General features: G+C 36.6%; 1 protein-coding gene across 1 annotated transcript in view; it reads right to left on the reverse strand.

Annotated features, from left to right (window-relative positions):
- Window positions 1–25,265, reverse strand: part of WDR78 (WD repeat domain 78) — a 93,988-nt gene extending 68,723 nt beyond the window's left edge. The window contains exons 1-4 of the mRNA XM_013962736.2: window positions 25,068–25,265; window positions 13,230–13,414; window positions 11,811–11,923; window positions 1,169–1,325 (exon numbers count right to left, since the gene is read on the reverse strand). Coding sequence (XP_013818190.1) covers window positions 1,169–1,325; window positions 11,811–11,923; window positions 13,230–13,414; window positions 25,068–25,190 — 578 coding nt within the window. The 5' untranslated portion in view covers window positions 25,191–25,265. The remainder of the gene's footprint in view (window positions 1–1,168; window positions 1,326–11,810; window positions 11,924–13,229; window positions 13,415–25,067) is intronic.

Here is a 25,847-nt window from a genome sequence, read left to right on the forward strand (position 1 = left end):
TGTTTCTTTATTGGTAATTTTTACTAAACACACAAGGAAACCTTAAGAGTCTAACTGGGATATGCCTTCCTCCAGAGAAGAGTTGTACTTCCCTACGATAGTAGCTAGGAGACCCTACTGACCTGGCCCACTTGAGATAACTGAGATCCTTTTAAGGGTCTTGGTTTAATATAAGAGCCTCTTTTTTGATTCTCTCAATATGGGGGGGATTCAAGACTTACCGGTGGGCTCTAGATCCATGTGCTAATATTATCATTTGCCTCTAGCATCTCTCCCTCTCTGATTTTAGATCATTTATCTATCCCATTGTTATTCTTTTCCTTTCTTTTTTCTGGTCCTACGACTTTTCCTTTATGTCTGATGTGCTTTAAAAAAGTATGTTATTCAAGATCTGATTGTATTATATTTTATAGTCCAAACAATCTTACAATATTTTATATTTGGGTAAAAATAATACCATAAAAATTATGCTAATGAAAAAATTATGCTAATGATGAATTTTTAGTACTATGAATCATATTCAAATCATACTTGAAGGCAAATAATCTGAATAACTATAAAATACTAAATAATCTATTTATATAGCTATATTAATTTAGACAGAGCACACTTCAGAGCAAGAAAAATTATTTGAGATAAAGGGGGGTATTATATAATGATAAAGGGGTCAAGTCTACAAAAAGATGTAACAATCCTTTATGTATATGTGCATAACAGCAAACTTCAAAATACATGAGGCAGAAATCCATTTATATTCATTAATAAATAGAAATGGAAAATCTGCTCTCAATAGTAAATTCCATCATATCCCCATAACACATTTTCCCTTCTTAAGTTTAAGTTGTTTTGAATATAAAACTGGCAGTCATTTCTTTTTGAATTGAAAATAATTCATATATATATAAAAGAAAAAAATCATTAAAACCTATACTGAGACTTAGAAGCTTCCTTTATTTCGTTATTTAACTTAGTAGCTCACCTATTTTTTAAAGAACATGCTAAAGCTATGAGTTACTCCTCTAGGAAGAACATACAACATATATACTTTACATGTGATTTCATGGGGTACATGGTTATCCAGAAATCCTCAAAGACAGAAACAAGAATAGTGCCCTCTGATTTAGCATTTAAATTACAAAAGCAATGTAAACAATTAAAACACACATACCTTACTTTCTCAGCTTCTTCAGATTCTACAGAAAACATAACTGTTGGTAGATTTAAAAAGTTCATTGTTTCTGTCTCTGTGAGAATTATCTCTATAGTCTTCTCCAGGTCTTCTTTTGTTATAATTTTTCCAGGTGTTGTCCTCATAACTCGTAAATCTAAAATACATAACTTAATGAAAATAATTTACTAACTGCTAATTTTAATCTTTATCAAAATGTCATGATGAGTCATACATTGCAGGTGGCTTTATATGCTAAAAGAATATGTCATGTTGTGAGATGTAGTCTATTTAAACTTTCTGAAGCCAAACTGGATCCTTTGGCTCATAAACTGTCTCTGCTGCTGATATATCAAACTTACTCCAATATCAAGTGTATAGTCATGACTACAAGGGCATCCCATTACATCTATCCCATAATATTAACAGGGAGATTGAGGTGAATGACTGTTGATACAATGCAAAAGGAATATGGACAAGTATATTTCCAAATAATATGCAACCCTTCTCCAAGTCCTGAAGCTAATTTCTTGTCTATATCTAATATTTTGTCTATATCTTCTTGTCCTTCTTATCTGTTGACTTTTGATTTAGATGATAGCCCACCTCTAATCATCTAATCATCTTCACCAAGAGCTCAAAAGATTCTCCAATGAAAGTTGTGGTTAAATACAGGAGAAAAACAGACTTAATATCCATGCAAAAAATACACTGATAAGAGTTAATCTCAAGTCTGTAGTCTAGTCAGAAGTCCAAGGTTCTTAAAAAATTTCACTGAGGACAGAGTTTCAGGGCTGGGAGTTTGAACTTGGTTGTGTGGGTAATAAAGGAGCCATGACAAGGGTATATAGGTCAGAATTCAACGTTTTCTGTTAAAAATCAGGGTGAGAAGCAGGGATCCATGAGATTCTGACATGGGTAAAGCTTGACTAGGCAAAGGGTATAAACTTTCCAGAGATTAAGGCTTAGTCTCCTTAAGGTCCAGAGTATGAGAAAAACACCTTTTTCATAGTCTAAAAAAAATACAAGCTACTAATTCCACAAATCAATCACCAACATTTGGAATTGATAAATAAATTAGAGTATACTCATCTATGAATATTAAGTAGTACTTAAATGATATTAAAATTATGAAAATGTTTGTGATAAAATGTTAAGTGACTAAATAGTCCATGACAAAATCCATGGTATGATTGTAACAATTAAAATACTAGTGCCCATGGAGAAGCTGAGGAAACAAAATTTTAAATTACCAATCCTTTATAGTATTGGATAATTCTTTTTTAAAATGTTTTTTAATTTTTATTATTTATGCAATAAATTTAAAATGAGGGAGAAATGATTTATGTAAGTAAATCTACCTACATAGCAGATATAGGATAAGTGAAAAAGTAAATAGTGAAAAGTAAATAAGTGAAAAAGTAAAAAGTAAATGGACACAACTGGAGATATATCTAGTCCAAACTGTTAGTTTGATCAATGAAGAAAATGAGAAACAGACAGGCTAAGTGAGAAGTTTAAAGTCACGCAGGCAGTTTTGAGCTCTTCTCTAAACTTCCTTTCTTTAAGACCGTCAGGTCTTCATCTATGATTTAGTTACATATACCTCAAAGTAGCTATGACCAAAATAGACAGCATATTAAAAAGCAGAGCCATCACTTTGCCAACAGAGGTTCATATAGTCAAAGTTATGGTTTTTCCAGTAGTCATGTATGGATGTGAGAGTTGGACTATAAAGAAGGCTGAGCATCGAAGAATTGATGCTTTCGAATTGTGGTGCTGGAGAAGACTCTAGAGTACCTTGGACTGAAAAGATATTTAAACCAGTCTATCCCAAAGGAAATTAACCCTGAATATTCACTGGAAGGACAGAAGGTAAAGCTGAAGTTTCAATACTATGGCCATCTGTTGTGAAGAGGCTACTCATTGGAAAAGACCCTGATGCTGGGAAAGACTGAAGGCAAAAGAAGGGAGTGACAGAAGATAAGTTAGTTAGATAACATCAACAACTTAATGGACATGAATTTGAGCAAACTCTGGGAGATAATGGAGGACAAAGGAACCTGGTGTGTTACAAACAGTCCATGGGGTCACAGAGAGTTGGACATGACTTAGCAACTGAACAACAATCTCAAAGTACCATTATGACACAGATATGCTAATTATAAAAATGAATGATCTTACAGTTGATAGAACCAATGAGTAACACCTTAGTTACCTACCATGATTGAGGAAAGTAGTAGTTTTCTTTTACTTAGTGGCAGAGGATCTACTATTCATAGACAAAACCCTAGGATGGCAGAAAGAATTTTTGTCTGGCTCTCTCTAGCAACCTTTGTATGAATGTTGGTTGAACATGTTATATATTGAGAAACTGCTTCAAACTCCACCATATACCTCTAGAATTTGTTTATTCATCGACCAGATACCCTAACCGTAAATGGACTTTAAACCAGATTTAACTACATATCACTCTCCACCTAGAAACACATCACAATATATCAATCTGCCTTGTCTGTTCTTATTTACTGCTGGTGATGGAGGGAGCATGGTTCCACTCCTGACGATTTTTACAGAAGGAAGAAGCTCTAGAATGACAATCTTGGCTCTTCTCCACACCTTTACTCATGATTCCCATTCAGAGGGTTGCGGTAGGCCTGAGATGGTCTGATGTTTTATTGAATGGGTGGGTAAGTCTGTCAAATTTGAGAGTTTAATAGCAGGCCTTTATTCATAATGTGATATTCTGGCTCTAATATACCATATCTACATTTATTACATTTTTCAATTAATTCAGAACTGCATAGGGGAAAGGGATGTCATTACTTGGCTACCTTCAAAGACCCCAGTAGCTAATCATCTGTGAAGCCTTCCTTGGCCTCTGCATAAGCTAGAATTGGTGTGATAAAATTGCAGTGCAATTCAGTCACATAAGCATCTTATTCTAACCCTTCCTCACAAACTACATACGTATCACGACACTTATGAGTTCACGTAAAAGATAGCTATTATTATTCAATTGTTCTGTGAGACCATCCACAATCTATAGGTAAGATGATGTTTTGGCTCCTACCTTGCCATTAAAACCATAAGCTTTTGTAACCATAAGCCTCCTTTTGGTTATACAGTAAAAAGAATGGTTCTCAAACTTTAGCATGCAACAGAATCATCTGGAGAACTGATTAAAGACTGCTGTGACTCACCCTTAGACATTTTTTTAACATTTAATAAATATTAATTTTAGAATAGTTTTACATATATAGAGATCCACAAGAATATTACAAAGAGTTACTGTATACCCTGTACCCAGTGTTTCCTATTGTTAACATTACTTTGGTACCTTTATCACAACTAATAAACCAAAACTGATGCTTCATTATTAACAAAAGTGAATACTCTATCCCAATTTCCTTAATTTTTAACCAATGTCGTTTTCCTTTTTCAGGATATATTGTAGGATATATTATGTACATGTATCTACATGTAGGATATATTATGTCTATCGATTGTGTCTCCTTAAGTTTCCCGACACTCTGACGATTTCTCAAACTTCCCTTGTTTTGATGACCTTGAATTTTGAGGAATACTGGTCATGTATTCTGTAGAATGTCCATCAGTTGGGTTTGTCTGATATCAGACAGGTTATGGATTTCTAGGAGGAAGACTACAGAGGTAAAGTGTCATTCTCATCATATCATATCAAGGGTACATGCTATCAACATGACTTACTACTGATGATGTTCACCTTGACCTGAGGTAGACTTTGGCAGCTTTCTCTGCATTAAAGTTGCTCTTTCCCTCCCCTTCTACATCCTGTACTTCTTAGAAGGAAGTTGATATGCAAAGCCCACATTTAAATAAGACAGTTAAGCTCCGCCTTCTTGAAGGATAAACGTCTATATAAATCATTTGGAATTCTTTTGTATACATTTGTTCTCAATTATTAATTTAATCAGTCATTCACTTGAATCACTATGGACTCATGGATATTTACTTTATACTTTGGGTTGTTAATCCACTATTACATAACATATTTTGTTCTTGAAATTATTCCTCCTATTACCATCACAAGATGTTGGCTGCTATGTCCTTTTCACATACCTCAGATTTTTTGTTTGTTTAATGTAGTTTTTTCTCTTTAACACTTGTTTCAGTTCAGTTCAGTTCAGTCGCTCAGTCGTGTCTGACTCTTTGCGACCTCCTGAACCGCAGCATGCCAGGCCTCCGTGTCCATCACCAACTCCCGGAGTTCACCCAAACCCATGTCCATTGAGTCGGTGATGCCATTCAACCATCTCATCCTCCGTTGTCCCCTTTTCCTCCTGCCCTCAATCTTTCCCAGCATCAGGGTCTTTTCAAATTAGTCAGCTCTTCGCATCAGGTGGCCAAAGTATTGGAGTTTCTAACACTTGTTTACTCTCTGATTTACCTTATATATTCTCTGTTCCAGTCTAGAAGCAGTCATTTCTCTAAAGACTCCTGGTTCCTTTTATTGGAGAACAGTATCAGAAACCAAGATCTGGGCACTGGGTATGCTTGTTGCTATAGGGGTGTCATTTCTTCTAGGCTTTCTTAGCAGACAGGGCTTAAGAAATATTTGTGTCTATAGTAAACCCCCTGCTCAACCACACACATATAATCTGTATATACATTAAGCTAAACATTAGTTTACTCTTTCTGATTCTCACTCAGTATCATATGGATAATTCTAAACTTCTCCCCTTGTTTGCCTGCAATCTCCAACTCCAATGACAGTGGAAAAATCTAGTTCGTACTATCTGCCTTCCACTTATTTACATGTTTAATACTAGTATATACGTACAATGCTTCAGATTGTTAACTCACACTCCAATGGAAAATGAATCTATCAAATAAGAGTATGGAGGCTATGTGTACTTCCATGTTTTTAATCTTCTGATCTCCATCAATTTCGATGTTACTTAGGGCTATACCTCCCCTGACACCCAGTCTCTCAGTGAAGTTGTCATGTATTTGTAAAGCAGTTAGATTCTTATGTCACAGTTTGTATTTCATTCTTGGTGCTCCGATCTCTTGAGTTTGTTTTTTTTCAATGTAGTATGTTAAGGTTGACTCTCTGTACTGTAAGAGTCTATGGATTTTGATAAAAGTATAATGTTATGTGTCCACTACTATGGAATCACACAGAATAGTTTCACCATCCTAAAAAATCCACTGCACATTTCTTTTCACATGGACTATTTCTTTGATGTTCAGGATTCATTCTATGATAATTAAATCAGAATTCTGGACATGTGATCTAGGTTATCAGTATTTTTAATACTAATTTATAAAAGTGTTATATATTAGAAGCATGTGGGTAATTTTTAAATATACCCAAAAATGTGTTAGAGCAGGACTGAACCAGCTTGTAAGGGGCAATTATTAAATTATCAGGAATTTTGTAAGCTAATCATTAAACAGTTATTATTCAAAACTAAATTATATAAACTTACAACTAAATACATATCAAAAACAAAGATAATAACCACTCAAAACTTACCACTTTCTACATTATTAGATTGTATTATTCTCTAGACTCTTGCAGTTATTTATATTTATTGCATCTGTATGGTAAAAATATTGAATAACAATGTTTCACTAAGCATGTCTTGCAAGCTTCCCACTCAGAAATTTCATGTTGGTAGCTTGAATTTGTTGGGGGTGAAGATATTTATACCACAGAAATTGGCAAATACTACAAATTAGGACTTTCTCTACTTCAGAGTAGGTTAGTTTTATACTTATCAGCACACCACTGCTTATGCCTAACCCCCTCTGCCAGATAGTCCTATATGTTGGCCTAGAGTAAGACATGGAGAAGGCAATGGCACCCCACTCCAGTACTCTTGCCTGGAAAATCCCATGAACAGAGGAGCTTGGTGGGCTGCAGTCCATGGGGTCGATAAGAGTCGGGCACAACTGAGCAACTTCACTTTCACTTTTCACTTTCATGCATTGGAGAAGGAAATGGCCAATCCACTCCAGTGTTCTTGCCTGGAGAATCCCAGGGATGGGGGAGCCTGGTGGGCTGCTGTCTATGGGGTCGCACAGAGTTGGATATGACTGAAGCGACTTAGCAGCAGCAGAGTAAGACATGAGTGTAGGAAATTTTTAAAGGTATATAGATTATGTTACTGAGCATTCAAGATCTAGAAATGTGACTCTAATTGAGTTGCCAGGTTATCAGTTCAGTTCAGTTCAGTCACTCAGTCATGTCCGACTCTTTGGGACCCCATGAACAGCAGCACGCCAGGCCTCCCTGTCAATCACCAACTCCTGGAGTTCACCCACACCCATGTCCATTGAGTCAGTGATACCATCCAACCGTCTCATCCTCTGCCGTCCCCTTCTCCTCCTGCTTTCAATCTTTCCCAGCATCAGGGTCTTTGCAAATAAGTCAGCTCATCTCATCAGGTGGCCAAAGTATTGGAGTTTCAGCTTCAACATCAGTCCTTCCAATGAATACCCAGGACTGATCTCCTTTAGGATGGACTGGTTGGATCTCCTTGCAGTCCAAGGGACTCTCAAGAATCTTTTCCAACACTGTAGTTCAAAAGTATCAATTCTTTGGCACTCAGCTTTCTTTATAGTTCAACTCTCACACCCATGTATGACTACTAGAAAAACCAGAAGTAGAATTGTTTGGGTGTACTCACTTACAGAGGCTTGACTTTGTAGTTAGAATTAGCCAGCAAACCAAGATGATATAAGCATCAATACTATTCTTCAACACTTCTGGAGGTGAAGTTTTTATACTTTTGATTGTTTTTGTTAGAAACAAGTAGAGGTAGTAGCTGTGCATGGGATTCTCCAGGCAAGAACACTGGAGTGGATTGACATGCCCTCCTCCAGGGGATTTTCCCAATCCAGAGATTGAACCTGTATCTCTTAAGTCTCTTACATCAGCAGCTGGGTTCTTTACTACTAGCACCATCTGGGAAGTCCTTAGAGGTAGGCTTCAAGGCAAATTGTAACATAACGATTATTGTCTTTTTCTTAAGAGCAATGAAAATTCATTGAAGGGTTTTAAGCAGTGAGAATGCAGTTAAGATTGCTAAAAATATTGTAATAGGGATAGAGTAGGATAATTAAATAGTTAGTTTAGAAATCCCTCTAAGGAATTAAAGACAGAAAGGGAATTTTAAGGGAGTTTGGGGAGACTGTTGTAAACTACTGACCACTCAAGAAAAGAATCTACTAATCTAGCAAAAATCCATGCTACCTTGAAGAAAGACCAGGTGCATCTAAGCACCAGGCACATTCAAGCCACAAACTCTGATTGTTAAAACACAGGACAATATATACAGGGTCTCAATCTTGTTATTAATACATGAAGTCAGGAAGTTAATGATTCTTGAAAAGTAGCATTTCTGCATGTAGTCAAGACAGAAACACACGTGAAAAGGGAAAGAAAGTAGGTGAAAGGGGACGTTATACCAAAACCCGAGATGAATTACTATGTGGTGGTGGTGTAGTCACTAAGTTGTGTCTAACTCTTGTGACTCCATGGACTGAAGCCCACCAGGCTCCTCTGTCCATGGGATTTCCCAGGGAAGAATACTACAGTGGGTTGCCATTTCCTTCTCTAGGGGAACTTCCTAACCCAGGAATTGAGCCCAGGTCTCCTGCATTGCAGGTGGATTCTTTACTGACTAGGCCACCATATGTCACCATCCTTCTAATAATATAGATCTGATTTAAATAGTGTCATGACAGTCCCCAATAGAACATATGTCAAAGGAAGAACTAATGATGCAAGCCATGCTGTCTACCCAAAAATGAGGAAGAAGATGATCTTCTTCCCTGCCCACTTATTCTTTAACTCTAAAAAAGCAAAAGCCCTTTCTGTTCTCAGGGCTGTGCTCCCTTGTTGGCCTGCTTGTAGCTCTCACAGGAATCCTGTGCTTATATAAATTCACTCTTGTCTATCTTTGCCTCACATTGAATTCTTTCTGCAAGGAGACAAAAGAATCTAAGCTTCATTAAAGTCCTGGCACAAGGTGAGCAGTTTCAATTAAAAGACAGTGGATTTGAGTTCCCTCTCAAGTTAGGGAATTGTAGGTTCAAGCCCCAATATGAGGTGTGGCTGAGTTTGAGTCGCAGCCAAGGAGTGTGGTTTCAACTCTGCATGTAGTTTGGAAAAAATTGGAAGGTGGCAAGAATATATGCGGAGACTGCTGGGGGAGGTTATGGCAATAATTTAATTCTCTTTCTTCCATCCTGAGAGGATGGGCTTCTTCCTACAACAGATATTCCTAATTTTGTCTTAATTTTCACTGCTAAGCCTTTCTCTCTTCCGAGGCCTCTTTCCATTAATACTGCCTGAAAAATCTAGTATTTGGCTTTTCCAGCCTCTCTTGAAGCTGGTGGTGGCAGTGTGACACAGTTCTGGCCAGTGAGATAAAAGCAGAAATACACAGGAAAAAGAAAAGTTTCTGGGAAATGTTTACTCTCCTGATAAATGAGGGAGATGGAACTGGTGCCCAGAGTTGGGACAGGTATTATGAGGTCCTGTGGCAAGAAATGAGAAAAAGGCTGAAAAAAGAACAGCAGAGATGCCAGTTCTGATTCTGATATGACTGTGCCACAAACGCAAAGCCAAAAGCTATCTACCTTTCAGTTCAGTTCAGTTCAGTTGCTCAGTCATGTCCGACTCTTTGAGACCCCATGGACTGCAGCACACCAGGCTTCCCTGGCCATCACCAACTCCCAAAGCTTGCTCAAACTCATGTCCATCGAGTCAGTGATGCCATCCAATCATCTCATCCTCTGTCATCCCCTTCTCCTCCTGCCTTCAATCTTTCCCAGCATCAGGGTCTTTTCCAATGAATCAGTTCTTCTCATAGGCGGCCAAAGTATCAGAGCTTCAGTTTCAGCATCAGTCCTTCCAATGAATATTCAGGACTGATTTCCTTTAGGATTTACTGGTTTGATCTCCTTGTAGTCAGTCCAAGGGACTCTCAAGAGTCTTCTCCAACACCACAGTTCAAAAGCATCAATTCTTTGGTGCTCAGCTTTCTTTATGGTCCAATTCTCACATCCATACATGACTACTGGAAAAACCATAGCTTTGACTAGACAGACCTTTGTTCACAAAGTAACGTCTCTGCTTTTTAATATGTTGTCTAGGTTGCTCATAGTTTTTCTTCCAAGGAGCAAATGTCTTTTAATTTCATGGCTGCAGTTAACCATCTGCAGTGATTTTTGAGCCCCCCAAAACAAAGCCTGTCACTGTTTCTATTGTTTCTCCATCTGTTTTCATGAAGTGATGGGACCAGATGCCATGATCTTCAGTTTTTGAATGTTGAGTTTTAAGCCAGCTTTCTCAATTTCCTCTTTCGTTTTTATCAAGAAGCTCTTCAGTTCCTCTTCCCTTTCTGCCATAAGGGTGGTGTCATATGCATATCTGAGGTTATTGATATTTCTCCTGGTCATCTTGATTCCACCTTGTGCTTCATCCCACCCAGCATTTCACATGATGTACTCTGTATATAAGTTAAATATGCAGAGTGATAATATACAGCCTTGATGTACTCCTTTCCCAATTTAAAACAATCCATTGTTCCATGTCGGGTTCTAACTGTTGCTTCTTGACCTGCGTACAGATTTCTCAAGAGGCAAGTCAGGTGGTCTGGTATTCCCATCTCTTGAAGAATTTTCCACAGTTTGTTGTGATCCACATAGTTAAAGTCTTTGGCGTAGTCAATAAAGCAGAAGTAGATGTTTTCCTGGAACTCTCTTGCTCGTTTGATAATCCAATGTATATTGGCAATTTGATCTTTGGCTCCTCTGCCTTTTCTAAATCCAGCTTAAACATCTGAAAGTTCTCAGTTCACGTACTGTTGAAGGTCTGGAAGTAATAGCAACTCCATATATATCTACCTTTAACTTCCTTTAATATGGAAAAACTGTCTTCATTTAAGCTAATGGTAGTTGGGTATTCTGTTAGTTGTCAAAAGCATTCTGTTACATAGTCTAACACCAGAAAGAAAAGTTCATTAAGCACTTTTTCTATAAATATTTTAACTAATCCTTCATTGTCATCTCAGAGGAAAAGATATCCATACCACACTCCAACACAAATGTTCCTCAAGGAACTAGCCACTTCTTCCAGTGCTTTAGTCAACCACTATTTCCTCTTTGATCTTCACTCATATTACCTCATGTTTTTCTCTTCTACCTGGAATGAGTCTCTCCAATTTGTTCTCCTGACAAATTACTAATTATCTTTAAAAGTCCAATTCAAAAGTCAATAATGTTCTTTATGAATGTTCTCCTGCTTTTTACTTTCCACCTCATAGCAATCTTTTCTAAGCGTTCCCATCACATTCTACTTATGTCTCACTACTGAATTGATCACAGTATATCAGAATTATTTGTCTCCTGAGTTAGAAGCTGAGCTTTTGTAAACAGGGTTTGTGATTACTGAGGCTGTTGGTGCAAGGGAGTCACTTGAGAATTTTTTTTAAAATATAAACATTACCCTGATAATTCTCATGTAGCTGTTGCACAAGCCAGCATTTGGGAATGATTACCATGTCTCAAGCACCCAAAAAATAATGAGCACATTTACAAAGAAATAATAAACTGTTACTTAAATGAAAGATTGGATTCTCATTACCTGTAAAACTAGACAATCTTTCCCGTTTATAGGATGGTTCTTCTAGGTCTTCTGCCATTGATTCACTAGTGGATACACTTGACTTAGAAACTGTGCTGCTTCCTAAAACTGACCTTTAGCAATGAAAAACAACATTATTTACTTATTCATATGTCCTTATGGGCAATTAAATGTATAAATGAAAACTATCAGATACACATAGAGAAATCAAATACACTATAATCACATAAGCAAAAGTGATAAAATAATTCTTTAAAAATTAAGTTGATGATTAGTGTTCTTTAAGTAAAAGTCTTAAAGTCCTTTTGTCTAAAGTCTATGTCTAAAGTCTTTCAATGGATTCCCAACAGTATGTTTAGGATAAAAATCTAAAATACAGCCTATCTACTGAGATTCTCCATCTTATCATCACATCACTATTCTTTTATTTTTTAAAAGTTCCTCAATCTTATGGAGCTCTCTTACCTCAGGGCCTCAGCCTGGAATACTCTGCCTTTAATTTTCACCAGGTTTCTGCTCATTATTCAAATCCCATCTTAAATGCACTTTTATTCAATTTGATAAATGTCTTCTCAAAATTTAAAGTAAAGTTAATATATTTGGTGGGAAATCAATATATTTAAGAGTCCAAAAATAATTTCCTTTAAACATAGGAACTTAACATTACTCCATGATATTACATACCTTTTCCTTTCTATTTATAGTTTCAACTGGCCTCCAAAAGGTTGGGCTCACTTTATTGGAACATCCTTTATTTTGCACAGAACTCCCATGGCATCTGTATGCCAATTTGGAGGTAGATTCTAGACAGCATATTTTCTCCTAAAATATCGTGCTTAGTTAACATCTAGAACTTTTAATTTGTCAGATTGAAAGCTACACACTAACGTACTTCCCCATAATCTTAGATTGTTTTAGGAGTATTGTTTTATTATCGCAAAGATTGAACTTCTCTATTGGAAGCTCTAAAATTTTTCAATTATGTAAGTATCTGCATATGTAAATGCAAAACAGATGATTTACCAAAAAGTTATAAAAACAAGACAGAAATCAAAGCATAGGAGAATAAGGATTTGTATGGAAGAATAGGGAGGAAAAAAAGGGAAGCCTCTAAACTGCAGCATAAAAGAAACTGAAGAAAACTAAAGAAATATGTCTGTAATGCTAGGTCCCATCTTTTTGGTTCCTCAGGAAATCTTGAGTAAAATCTATATATGTTTTTGCACAAATGTGTTGGTAGGAGTATAAATGTAAGCCCCACATCTAGTTAAAACAAAAGACGAAGACAAGAGGCGGAACACTAGGGTGGGAGAGCAGAGCTGGAAGACAGGACAACTGACATCTAACTTCCACATGTGCAACTTGAATGAAAATATGTAATAAGATAAACACAAAGAAGCATAGAATAGTATACTCTACCTTGTAAACTGCCCTAACATACTAGGATTTAATGTGTTCTGATAAAGGCTATAGGAAGCTATAAAGTCTGAAGTATGTGATCCGTCTTGTGAAGTCAATAGTTTATTTGGCTTTCCTGTACCGGAATATGGATCTGGACGGTAAAGAGGTTTGGGAGTAACATCAACTCCATGTATATCAGTCACCTGTAGAAAATAGTGATTTAAAATAAAATAAGTAAAAAGGATGGGATTTCTGTACTACAAGTTCTAAAACTAGAGATAAAAATGGTAGAGAAAAAGATAAACTATGTAGGATAGGACAAACATGGTCAACTGAATGATAAAAGATTTTATGTTTAAAAAACTTCTTAACTGAGGTAATACAACTTTAAAAAAATCTCATTCATGTTTTATTTATATACAAGTAATACATATTAATTTTGAGAAATTTAATTAATTTTGAGAAAATTTAAAAATGTAGAAAGGTAATTCAGATAGTTAATATTTTGGTATATTTAATTTTATGTATAATTTTTTTAAAACCCACAATTTTTCATTTAACATTTTATTAATAAACATTACCCAAGTTACTACACATTTTTGGCTTATACGTCTTAGGCTAATTTTCTGTATGTGAAATTTAACACATACAGAAATGTAATTAAAACATAACAATATAGTTAAATAATATAAAGTAAACATTGTTATAATTGCAACTGAAGTAAAAAATTAGAACATTTAAAGAACCTCTAGGAGACTTTGCTCCTTCTAGACAAAAACAGCTCCGTTGGTTTTTGCTCCTTCTATGTTACGGCCTCTCCCTCCCTCCTCAGTGAATATTATTAACTTGATTTTGCTAGTTATTTTCTTTTTCTTTTAAAGTTTTTTTAAGTATGCATTCCTAAATAACAGCATTTACTTTTCAAAACTTATATTGAAGTAATATATACATAGACTTATACACATAAATGTACAGCTTAATATATTTTCATAAACAGAAGACACCCAGGTAACTACCATTCAGACTTAGAAATAGAAAACTACCAGCATGTTAGAAGTTCCTTCTCTAAGAGTCACCATCTCTTACACCAAAGGTAATGATTATTTTGACTCCATGGATTACTTTGGCCTGTTCGTAAACTTTATTTTGATGAAATCAGGAAGCATGTACCCTTGATATCTGGTTTCTTTTGTTCAAAATTATATCCACATTTGTGAGAGCCATTCATATGGTTAAGTAGAGTTGCAGATGGTTAATTTTCACTGTTGTACAATATTCCATTGTGTCAATATATCACAATTTATTTATTGTTCACAGATTTTCTGTAGTTTCCCAATTTTTGGCTAGTACAAATGATGCCACTATTAAGACGGATGTGCATATGTTTTGCTGACTATACTGTATGAATTTATGTTGGGTGTATACCTGAGTGAGATCCCTGGGTAGTGAATTATTTTTATGTTCACATATAGTAGATACTGCTAAAAGGGTTTCCTCCCAAGTGGTTCCCACCAACAAAGTATGAGAGAGTTCTGGTTGCTACAGATTTTGGTTAGCACTTAGTATTTACCTAGTTTGGCAAGGCAATTTAGTTTTTAAAATTTATAATAGTCATATATTGTGACTGAATTATCTGACATCTTCTGTTCAGCAGCTCATTTTTATTTATCTGTTCATATTGTTGCATGTATAATAGTTTGTTTATAATCACCAATAATTTATCGGTGATTGATTGTATCTGTTGGATTAGCATCTCTTATTTTATTTATCCATTTTACTTTCAGTTCAGTTCAGTTCAGTTCAGTTGCGTCCGACTCTTTGCAACCCCATGAATTGCAGCATGCCAGGTCTTCCTGTCCATCACCAACTCCCGGAGTTCACTCAGACTCACGTCCATCGAGTCAGTGATGCCATCCAGCCATCTCATCCTCTGTCGTCCCCTTCTTCTCCTGCCCCCAATCCCTCCCAGCATCAGAGTCTTCTCCAATGAGTCAGCTCTTCGCATGAGGTGGCCAAAGTACTGGAGCTTCAGCTTCAGCATCATTCCCTCCAAAGAAATCCCAGGGCTGATCTCCTCCTGAATGGACTGGTTGGATCTCCTTGCAGTCCAAGGGACTCTCAAGAGTCTTCTCCAACACCACAGTTCAAAAGCATCAATTCTTCAGCACTCAGCCTTCTTCACAGTCCAACTCTCACATCCATACATGACCACTGGAAAAACCATAGCCTTGACTAGACGGACCTTAGTCGGCAAAGTAATGTCTCTGCTTTTGAATATGCTATTTAGGTTGGTCATAACTTTTCTTCCAAGGAGTAAGCGTCTTTTAATTTCATGGCTGCAGTCACAATCTGCAGTGATTTTGCAACCCCAAAAAATAAAGTCTGACACTGTTTCCCCATCTATTTCCCATGAAGTGATGGGACCGGATGCCATGATCTTCGTTTTCTGAATGTTGAACTTTAAGCCAACTTTTTCACTCTTCTCTTTCACTTTCATCAAGAGGCTTTTTAGTTCCTCTTCACTTTCTGCCATAAGGGTGGTGTCATCTGCATTGACACTGAATTGTTTCCAGTTTTTGGCCATCATGAAAACTGTTTCAATAAATATTTATGTAAAAGCATATTGTTATACACAAGAATGCATTTCGGGACAGATAGATGTGGAATTGATGAGTCAACATGATTAGATAACACCAAACTCTTTTCCAAGTTGACTGTAAGCTGTTCATGATTACCAGCATTGTGACAGTTGCTGTTTTTCTATATTCTCATCAACAACTAGCATTGTCAGATTTAAAAATTTAAACTAGTATGGGTATAGGTATACAGGTATCTCATTTTGACTTTTTCATAAAGTTGAACTTCTTTTCATATGCTTATTCCCATTCTGACTTCCTTTCTTGGAGGAAAATGTCCCATACATGTCCTTTACACACTTTTCTATTGAGTTCTGTCTCTTTAAAATTTACATTAGAATTCATTAAACATCCTGCAGTCATGAAATTAAATGACGGTTGCTTCTTGGAAGGAAAGCTAGAAAATCCCATGGACAGAGGAGCCTGGCAGGCTACAGTCCATGGGGTCGCAAAGAGTCGGACACAACTGAGCGACTTCACTTCACTTCACTTCATTAAACATCCTGAGGAATGAAATTAAAAGACGGTTGCTTCTTGGAAGGAAAGCTATGATAAACCTGCTGCTGCTGCTGCTTCAGTCGTGTCCGACTCTGTGTGACCCCATAGACGGCAGCCCACCAGGCTCCCCCGTCCCTGGGATTCTCAAGGCAAGAACACTGGAGTGGGTTGCCATTTCCTTCTCCAATGCATGAAAGTGAAAAGTGAAAGTGAGGTCTCTCAGTCGTGTCCGACTCTTAGCGACCCCATGGACTGCAGCCCACCAGGCTCCTCCGTCCATGGGATTCTCCAGGCAAGCGCTGGTGCCATTGCCAGTGTAAAACACTACGGTCAACAGTCAGAAAACTAAGATCATGGCATCCGGTCCCATCATTTCATGGCAAATAGATGGGGAAACAATGGAAACGGTGTCAAATTTTATTTTCTTGGGCTCCAAAATCGCTGCAGGTGGTGACTGCAGCCATGAAATTGAAAGACGCTTACTCCTTGGAAGAAAAGCCATGATCAACCTAGACAGTGTATAAAAACCAGAGACGTTACTTTGCCGACAAAGATTCATCTAGTCAAAGCTATGGTTTTTCCAGTAGTCATGTATGGATGTGAGAGTTGGATCATAAAGAGAGCTGAGCAGTGAAGAATTGATGCTTTTGAACTTCGCAGTTGGAGAAAACTCTTGAGTCTCTTGGACAGGAAGGAGATCAAACCAGTCAATCTGAAAAGAAACCAACCCTGAATATTCATTGGAAGGACTGAAGCTGAAGCTGAAGCTCCAATACTTTGGCCACCTGATGAGAAGAGCTGACTCATTAGAAAAGACCCCGATGCTGGGAAAGATTGAAGGCAAAAGGAGAAGGCGATGGCAGAGGAAGACGGTTAGATAGCATCACCCATTCAACAGACACAAATATGAACAAACTCTGAGAGACAAGAGAGCCTGGTGTGCTGCAGTCCACAGAGTCACAAAGAGCCAGACATGACTTAGTGACTGAACTACAACAAAATGTTCTGACTATGAATCTTTTCTGTTTTATGTGTTGAAAACATCATCTTTCACTTTATGGCTTCATTTTCCTTCTTGCTGTTGTTCAGTCACTCAGTCATATCCAGCTCTTTGCGACCGCATGGACTGCAGCACACCAGACTTCCTTGTCCTTCAGCATTTCCCAAAGTTTGCTCAAACTCATGTCCACTGAGTTGGTGATGCCATCAAACCACCTCGTCCTCTGTTGTCCGCTTCTCCTCCTGCCTTCAGTCTTTCCCAGCATCCGGGTCTTTTTTAATGAGTCAGCTCTTCACATCAAGTGGCCAAAGGACTGGAGCTTCAGCTTCAGCATCAGTCCTTTCAATGAATATTCAGGATTGATTTCCTCTAAGGTTGACCGGCTTGATCTCCTTGCATTCTGAGGTTCTCTCAAGAGTCTTCTCCAACACTACAGTTCAAAAGGGCCAATTCTTTGATGCTTAGCCTTCTTTATGGTCCAACTCTCATATCCATACATGACTACTGGAAAAACCATAGCTTTGACTATACAGACCTTTGTTGGCAAAGTAATGTCTCTGCTTTTTAATATGCTACATTGTCTTTGTAGTCTCTTTTAATAAAAAGAAGTTCTTTTTCTTAGCACAGTCAAATTTATCACATTTTCCTTTATGGTTTACATCTTAGATGTTTCATCCAGGAAAACATTCCCAATCCTTATATTATGAAAATATTTTTGCTTTTCATGTTTAGAACTATAATATACCTGGAATTGAGTTTTGTGTATACTATGAGAAAGGAAGCCAATATGTTTTTATTCCATATGAATACCCAATTGTTTCAATAAGAATTTTTGAAAACCCTATTATTTTCCCATTACTCTCTAGTGTACATTTATTATAAAACAAGTGTTTATGTGCTTGAGTCACTTGTAGACTTTTTGTCTATACCTTTGTTAATGTTACACTTTTTATAAAATTTGTTACCAAGGAGAGTGTCCTTTCACATGGTTCTTATTCAAGAGTATCTTGGGGACTTCTCAGGTGGAACAGTGGATAAGAATCCACCTGACAATGCAGGGGACACAGGTTAGATCCCTGGTCCGGGAAGATCCCACATGCCAAGGAGCAACTGAGCCTGAGCTCTAGGGCCCAAGAGCCAGAACTACGGAGCCCGCATACCACAAGTACTGAAGCCTGCACGCTCTGGGGCCATCAAGCCACAACTACGGAGCCCTTGTGCCACAGCTACTAAAGCTTGCGGGCCCTGGAGCCAGCTCACTGCAACTAATGAGCCCAGGTGCTGCACTTACCAATGCTCATGCACCTAGAGCCCACGCTCTGCCCACGGGAAGCCACCATGATGAGGAGCCCATACGCTGCAACTAGGGAGTAGGCCCCACTCTCCGCCTCCAGAGAAAACCCATGCACAGCAACAAAGACACAGTGCAGCCAAAGATAAAAATGAATGAAGTCTTTTACAAACAGTATCTTGGTTATGCCTACCCTTTAGCAGTTTTATATAAACTTTAGAATTACCTTGATAAGTTCCTGGAAAATAATAAAATAAAACAACAACAACAACAACTTGAGATTTTGACTGAAATTGCAAAGAACCTATAAATCAAAATTTGGGTAAAACTGATACACTTAGAATATGGGCTCTTATTGTGCATAAAAAATTCTCTCTCCATTTGTTTGGGTCTTAATATCTCACAGCAAAATTTATAGGTTATGTGTATCTTTGTTAAATTTATACACAAGTATTTAATGTATTTTAGTGCTATTATAAATGGCATCATTAAAAAATATGTAATTTTTGAAATGTGTGTGGCTGGTATATACAAATATATATTTTTTGCTTTTGATTATTTTTGTTATCCAATAATCTTGCTAAGCTCTTAGTAATTTGATAATTACTAGGTGATTTAAAATTTTATATGTAGATAATTGTGTCATCTACAAATATTCAAAGTTCTGTTTCTTCTTTTCCAAATCTTATACTTTACATTTCTTTTTGTTATCATACTGAAATGGCTAAGACCTCCAAGAATGTTGGATAGAAATGGATCCTTCTTAGAAATGCTTTACCATTAAATATGATCACTGCTGTAGGATTTTATAAATAAGATTAAGGAAATTTCTTGTGATTTCCAGTTTCAGAAGAATCTTTTAAATCTAGAATAAAATTTTCATCTTATCAAATACTATATTGAGATGATCATATGCATTTTTTCCTTTAAGCTATGAATGTGGTGAATTACACTGATGGATTTTTAAATGTTAAACCAATATTAATTTCTTGATATAAACTCAACTTTCTTACAATGTATTATCTCTTTCTATTGTTATTGAATTTCAATATTTTATTGAGGATTTCTCCATCTATGTTTCCAAGTGAGATTGACTTGTAAAGTTTATTTCTCATACTGTTGTAGTCAGATTTTGATATCAGGATAAGTCTAGCCTCATAAAATGTTTTACAGTATACCCACTTTTCTTGTTCTGTTTTTGTCCTTATGTGTTTGGCATATATCACTATTGAAACCATATGGGCCTGGAATCATCTTTGACAAAAGATTTTTAAATTACTCATTTCTTTAATAAAAGCTTCCAATTTTCATTTTTAAAATGTTAATTTTTCCATTTTATATTTTCAAATCTTTCAAAATTTAAAATTGGCATAAAGTTACATACAATCTGCAAGAATTATCTTTTTAGATAGCTTGAAAGTGTACATGTCAGTGGTTTTTAGCATATTCACAGATATGAGCAACCATCACCACAGTTAACTTTAGAACTACCTCAAGAAGAAACTCTGTTTCCTTTAATTCTGACTCCCTAACACTTGTCTTTCTCCCAGTTCTTGTTGTTACTCAGCGGACAAGTCATATCTGACTCTTCAGACTGTAGAGTGCAGCATGCCAGGTTCCTCTGTCCTCCTCTATCTCCCAGAATTTACTCAAATTCATGTCCATTGAGTCAGTGATGCTATCTAATCATCTCATCCTCTGCCGCCCCATTCTTTTGCCTTCAGTCTTTCAGTCCAATCTGCCAGCCTTAGGCAACAACTAATGCATTTCATGTCTTTATAGATGTCTCCATTCTGGACTTTTAAGCGAGTAGAATCACATAGAGTGTGGTATTTTGTAACTGGCTTGTTTCATTTAGTATAATGGTTTCAAGATTCATCCACAATGCTGCATGCACCAGTAGTTCGTTCCTTTTTGCGGTTGAAAAATGTTCCACTGTATGAATATATCACATTCTATTTAGTTATTTGCCCACTGTTGGATATTTGGGTTGTTTCCACTTGCTGACTATTATGAATAGTCAGGGTTTGAAGTTTTGGGTTTGAAATATATCTTAATTTCTCTTGGGTGTATATATCTAGAGGTAGAATTGCCAGGTCATATGGTAAGAGTATGTTTAAACTTCTGAGTTACTACCAAACCATTTTCCAAAGTGTCAGGACTATTTTATATTCCTATCAGTAGGGTTCTGATTTCTTGATATCCTTGCCAACAGTTGTCACCTGACTTTTTGATTCTAGCCATCCTAATGAGTATAAAGATCTCACTGGTTTTGATCTACGTTTCTCTGATGACTAATAATGTCATGCATCTTCCCGTGTGCTTTTTGACCATTTACATACCTTCTTTGGAGAAATGAGTATTCAAACCCCTTGACCAATTTTTAATTGGGTTATTTGTCTATTGAGTTGTAATTCTTTATATATTTCATATACAAATCCCTTAACAGATAGATCATTTGCAAATATTTTATCCCATTCTGTGGGTTGACTTTTTACTTTCTTGATTATGTTCTTCAAAACACAAACATTTTTAATTTTGGTAAAGTCCAATCATCTGTTTTTTTTTTTTCTTTTGTGGTTCACATTTTTGGTGTCATATCTGAGAATCCTTTGCAAAGTCCAAGGTCATGAAGATTTACCACTTCTAAGTTTTTTAGTTTTAGCTTTATATATATGTCTTTGATTCATATTGAATTAATTTTGATATGGTATGAGGTAAGAGTCCAACTTCATTCTTTTGAATGTGGATATCCAGTCATCCCTACACTATTTATTGAAGACCCTCTTAAAACAGTCATGATACCCTTATCAAAAATCAGTTGACTACTGATATAATAGGTTTATTTCTAGACTCTTAGTTTTATTCATTGATCTGTATGTCTATCCTTGTGCCAATACCACACTATCTTGATTTCTGCTGATTTATAGTAAATTTTGAAAATGGAAAATGAGAATCTGCTTACTTTATTCTTCTTCTCTAGGAGTATTTTGTCTATTCTGGGTTTCTCGAAATTCCATATGAATTACAGAAGCAATTGTAAATTTGTACAAAGAAGTCTGCTGGGATTTCTAATAAGGATTGTATTGAATCTACAGATCAAATTGTGGAGTACCACCATCTTACCAATGGTAAGTCTTTCCATTCATAAATTTTGGATGCACTCCCATTTATTCAGATCATTGTTAATTTCATTCAGTAATGTTTTACAGTCTTTGGAGCTAAAGATGTCACTGCTATTATTAAATTTATTTGTAAGTACTTTATTGTTTTGGATGTTACTATGAAATTGTTTCCTTAATTTTAAAATTATTCCAAAAGTAAAAACTATATTTGTATATTGACCATGTATCCTGCAACCTAGCAGAACTCATTAGTTAATTTTAATTGTTTGTTTGGCCATGCCGCAGCTTATAGAATTCTAGTTCCTTAACCAGGGATTGAACCTGGGCCACCACAGTGAGAGGACCAAGTTTGAACCATTAGACTGCCAAGTCTGAACCATCACCAGTTCCCTAGTTTTTATACTTTTTGGTGGGCTTCTTAGGAGTTTACGTACATAACATTATGTCATCTACAAACAGAGATTTACCTTTTCCTTTCCAAACTGGTTGCCTTTTTTTTCTGCCTAATTGCCATTTTTAGACCCTCCAGTACAACACTGAATAGAAGCAGCAAGAAAATTTGTCTCATACCTGACATCAGCGGGAAAGCATCCAGTTGCCTGCTAAGTTGATATTAGTGGGTTTTTCATAAATGTCCCTTATCAAGTTGAATTCCCTCTATTATTAGTTTCTTAAGAACTTTTATCATGAAAAGATGTTGGATTTTGCAAAGTGCTTTTTCTAAATCTATTGAGATGATCATCATTTTTTATTCTACTGATATGAGATGTGGTAAATTACATTGATATTAAGATGTTAAAGTACTTTGCATCCCTGGGATAAACCCCACTTGGTAACTGTTATGGGCTGAATTGTCTCTCTCTACCAAAAAATTCATATGTTGAAGCCCTAACTCCCGGACCTCTCAATGGGACTGAATTTAGTGATAGGGCCATTAAAGAGATAATTAAGTTAAAATGAGGTAATCCAATCTGACTAGAGTCCCTAAGGAAGAGCAGATTAGGACACTGTTTAAGCCATCTAGTCTGTGATATTATGTAATGGCAGTCTTATGAAACTAAAGCACTCAAGGCATAAAATTCTTTTTATATGTTACTAGATTACTAGTAACTGTAGGTTTTTCAGAATGCTCCTAAGGAAATTCTTTTTCAAGTTAGTTGAAATGGTTTATTAATTTTTTATCATTAATGGATATTGAATTTTTCAAATTCTTTTTATCTGTTGTTATAATCACATTGTTTTCAGTCTACTGATAAGACAAGTAGTACTGACTTTTGAATATTAGAACAACCTTGCATGTATTATCTCCGCTTGGTCATGATGCATTATACCTTTTACACAGTGGTGTTGACACTATGTAATATGTAGGTAATATACAATAATACATACATATTACATATGATGTATATATAATATAATGTATATGTAATATGTATATAACTATTATGGACTGAATGTTTGTGTACCCCCCAGATTCGTACGCTGGAACTCTAATCCCAATGTCATGGTATTGGGAGGTGGACCCTTTGAAAGGTAATTAGGTCCTGAAGGTAGCACTCTCACAAGTGAGATTAGTGCCTTTACAACAAAAGCTAGAGAGCTAGCTAAATCTCTTTCCTCTATGTTAGGATACAAAGAAAGTTGGTAGTCTGCAACCTGAAGAAAGTCATCAACAGTAACCGACCATTTGCCACCGTAATCTTAGACTTCCAATTTCCAGAACAGTAAGAAATAAGTTTATAAGCCACTCAACTTACAGTATTTTTCTTAAGGTCATGAGTAGACTCTCTTCATTACACTCTAATAATAATGATAGGAGCCAACTGCCAATATTATGCTGTAAGATATGTTAGTTATATGGTAAGGATCTAACAAAATCAATATATCAATATAGGTATACCTCATTTCGGGCTTCCTCAGTGGCTCAGTGGTAAAGACTTCACCTACAATATTGGAGCCATAGGAATTCGACCCCTGGGTTGGGAAGATCCCTTGGAAGAGGGCACAGCAACCCACTCCAATATTCTTGCCTGAAGAATCCCATGGAAGAGGAGCCTGGCAGGCTACAGTCCATGGGGTCACAGAGTCGGACACGACTGAAGCGATTTAGCACAACACAGGATACCTTTTATTTCACTTCACTTTATTGCACTTCAATATTGCAGCTTTTGTAAAATAAATTGAAGGCTTGTGACAGCCTTGCATCCAGCAAGACTACTGATACCATTTTTCAAAAGCATCTGCTCATTTTGAGTCTCTGTGTCACATTTTGGTAATTCTCACAATATTTTAAATATTTTCATTATTATTGTATTTGTTATGGTAATCTGTGACCAGTGCTCTTTGATGTTACTATGATTCATTGAAGGCTGAGAGGATGGCTAGCATCAGTTCAGTTCAGTCACTTAGTCACGTCCAGCTCTTTTCAACCCCATGAACCGCAGCACACTAGGCCTCCCTGTCCATCACCAACTCCCAGAGTCCACCCAAACCCATGTCCATTGAGTCAGTGATGCCATCTAACTTTCTCATCCTCTGTCGTCCCCTTCTCCTCCTGCCCTCAATCTTTCCCAGCATCAGGGTCTTTTCCAATGAGTCAGCTCTTCGCATCAGGTGGCCAAAGTATTAGAGTTTCAGCTTCAACATCAGTCCTTCCAATGAACACCCAGGACTGATCTCCTTTAGGATGGACTGGTTGGATCTCCTTGCAGTCCAAGGGACTCTCAAGAGTCTTCTCCAACAAGCATTAAAGATTTTTTAAAATTAAGTCATCTATATTAGAATTTTTAGACATAATTCTATTGCACACTCTATTTAGACTACAGTATAACATAATCATAATTTTTATATACACTGGGAAGCCAAAAAATATACATGATCCACTTTATTGTGATATTTGTATTATTCCAACTGAACCCGTGATATCTCTGAGGTATGCCTGTACTGTATTAGAAGTAAGTTATTGTTTCAAAGTAGCATACTTCCCTGGTGGTCCAGTGGTTAAGACACTGCTTTTCAATGCAGGGGGCATGGGCTCAGTCCCTGGTTGGGGAGCTAAGATTCCACATGCCCTGTGGTACAGAACAAATGGTGCTAAAACTTGAATACCTCTATGCAAAAACAGCAACAACAGCTGACCATACCTTGTACCATATACAAAGATTAAGTTAAAATGGATCACAGACCTAAGTGTAAAACCTAAAAAGAATTTAAAAAAAAAAAAAGCATATTTTCTACCTTTAACATTTCAATCAAGTTCTTACCAGTATAATTTTCAAACAAATTTAGAATTCTAAAGAATATTACCTGTGTGACTGTCTTTGCAGAAGAAATAGTCATTTTTTCTATTTGTTTTGCTTCAGGTAGAATCATCATGTTTTTTGACATAGTCATTCTGCTTTGGTTTGCACCAGCATATCCTCCTTTCATTAGAGCTCCTTTTCCTGCACCAACAAAACTAATAGACTTCCTTGGCCCTAAGCCAATGTTTCTATGTCAGGAAAAGAAAATATAACACAGAAGATCCAGGATTGAAGAAATATTAGCCAACAGAAAAAACAAACAAACAAACTTCCACTTAGAAACATGGAAACAATCTGATCATATAAACAAGAAGAAAAATAGTAGCCACTTGAGAGCTCATTATATGTAAGCATAGTTCTAGAATGTTTACAAGCACTGCGTCATTTTTTCCTCACAATAATTCTAAGAGGTTGCTATAACATTATTTTATTTAAACCATAAAAGCTTAGAGGGAAGCATTCCTACTAGAGTTGAAATTTGAAACCCAGACAGTCAGATCAAAAGTCTACACATATTTCTCTGGGTCTGTTTCCTTATCTGTAAAATGGGGGTAATAATAGTATCTTTTAGGTTACTGGCTTCCCAGGTGGTTCAGTGATAAAGAATTCACCTGCCAATGCAGGAGACCCGGGTTCAATCCCTGGGTCAGGAAGATCCTCTGGAGGAGGAAATGGCAACCCACTCCAGTGTTCTTGCCAGGACAATCCCATGGACAGAGGAACCTGGTGGGCTACAGTCCATGGGGTTGCAAAGAGTCAGACATGAGTGAGCAACTGAACACAC

The sequence above is a fragment of the Capra hircus genome, chromosome 3 (genome assembly GCF_001704415.2).
Source record: "Capra hircus breed San Clemente chromosome 3, ASM170441v1, whole genome shotgun sequence".
Lineage (NCBI taxonomy): Eukaryota > Metazoa > Chordata > Mammalia > Artiodactyla > Bovidae > Capra > Capra hircus.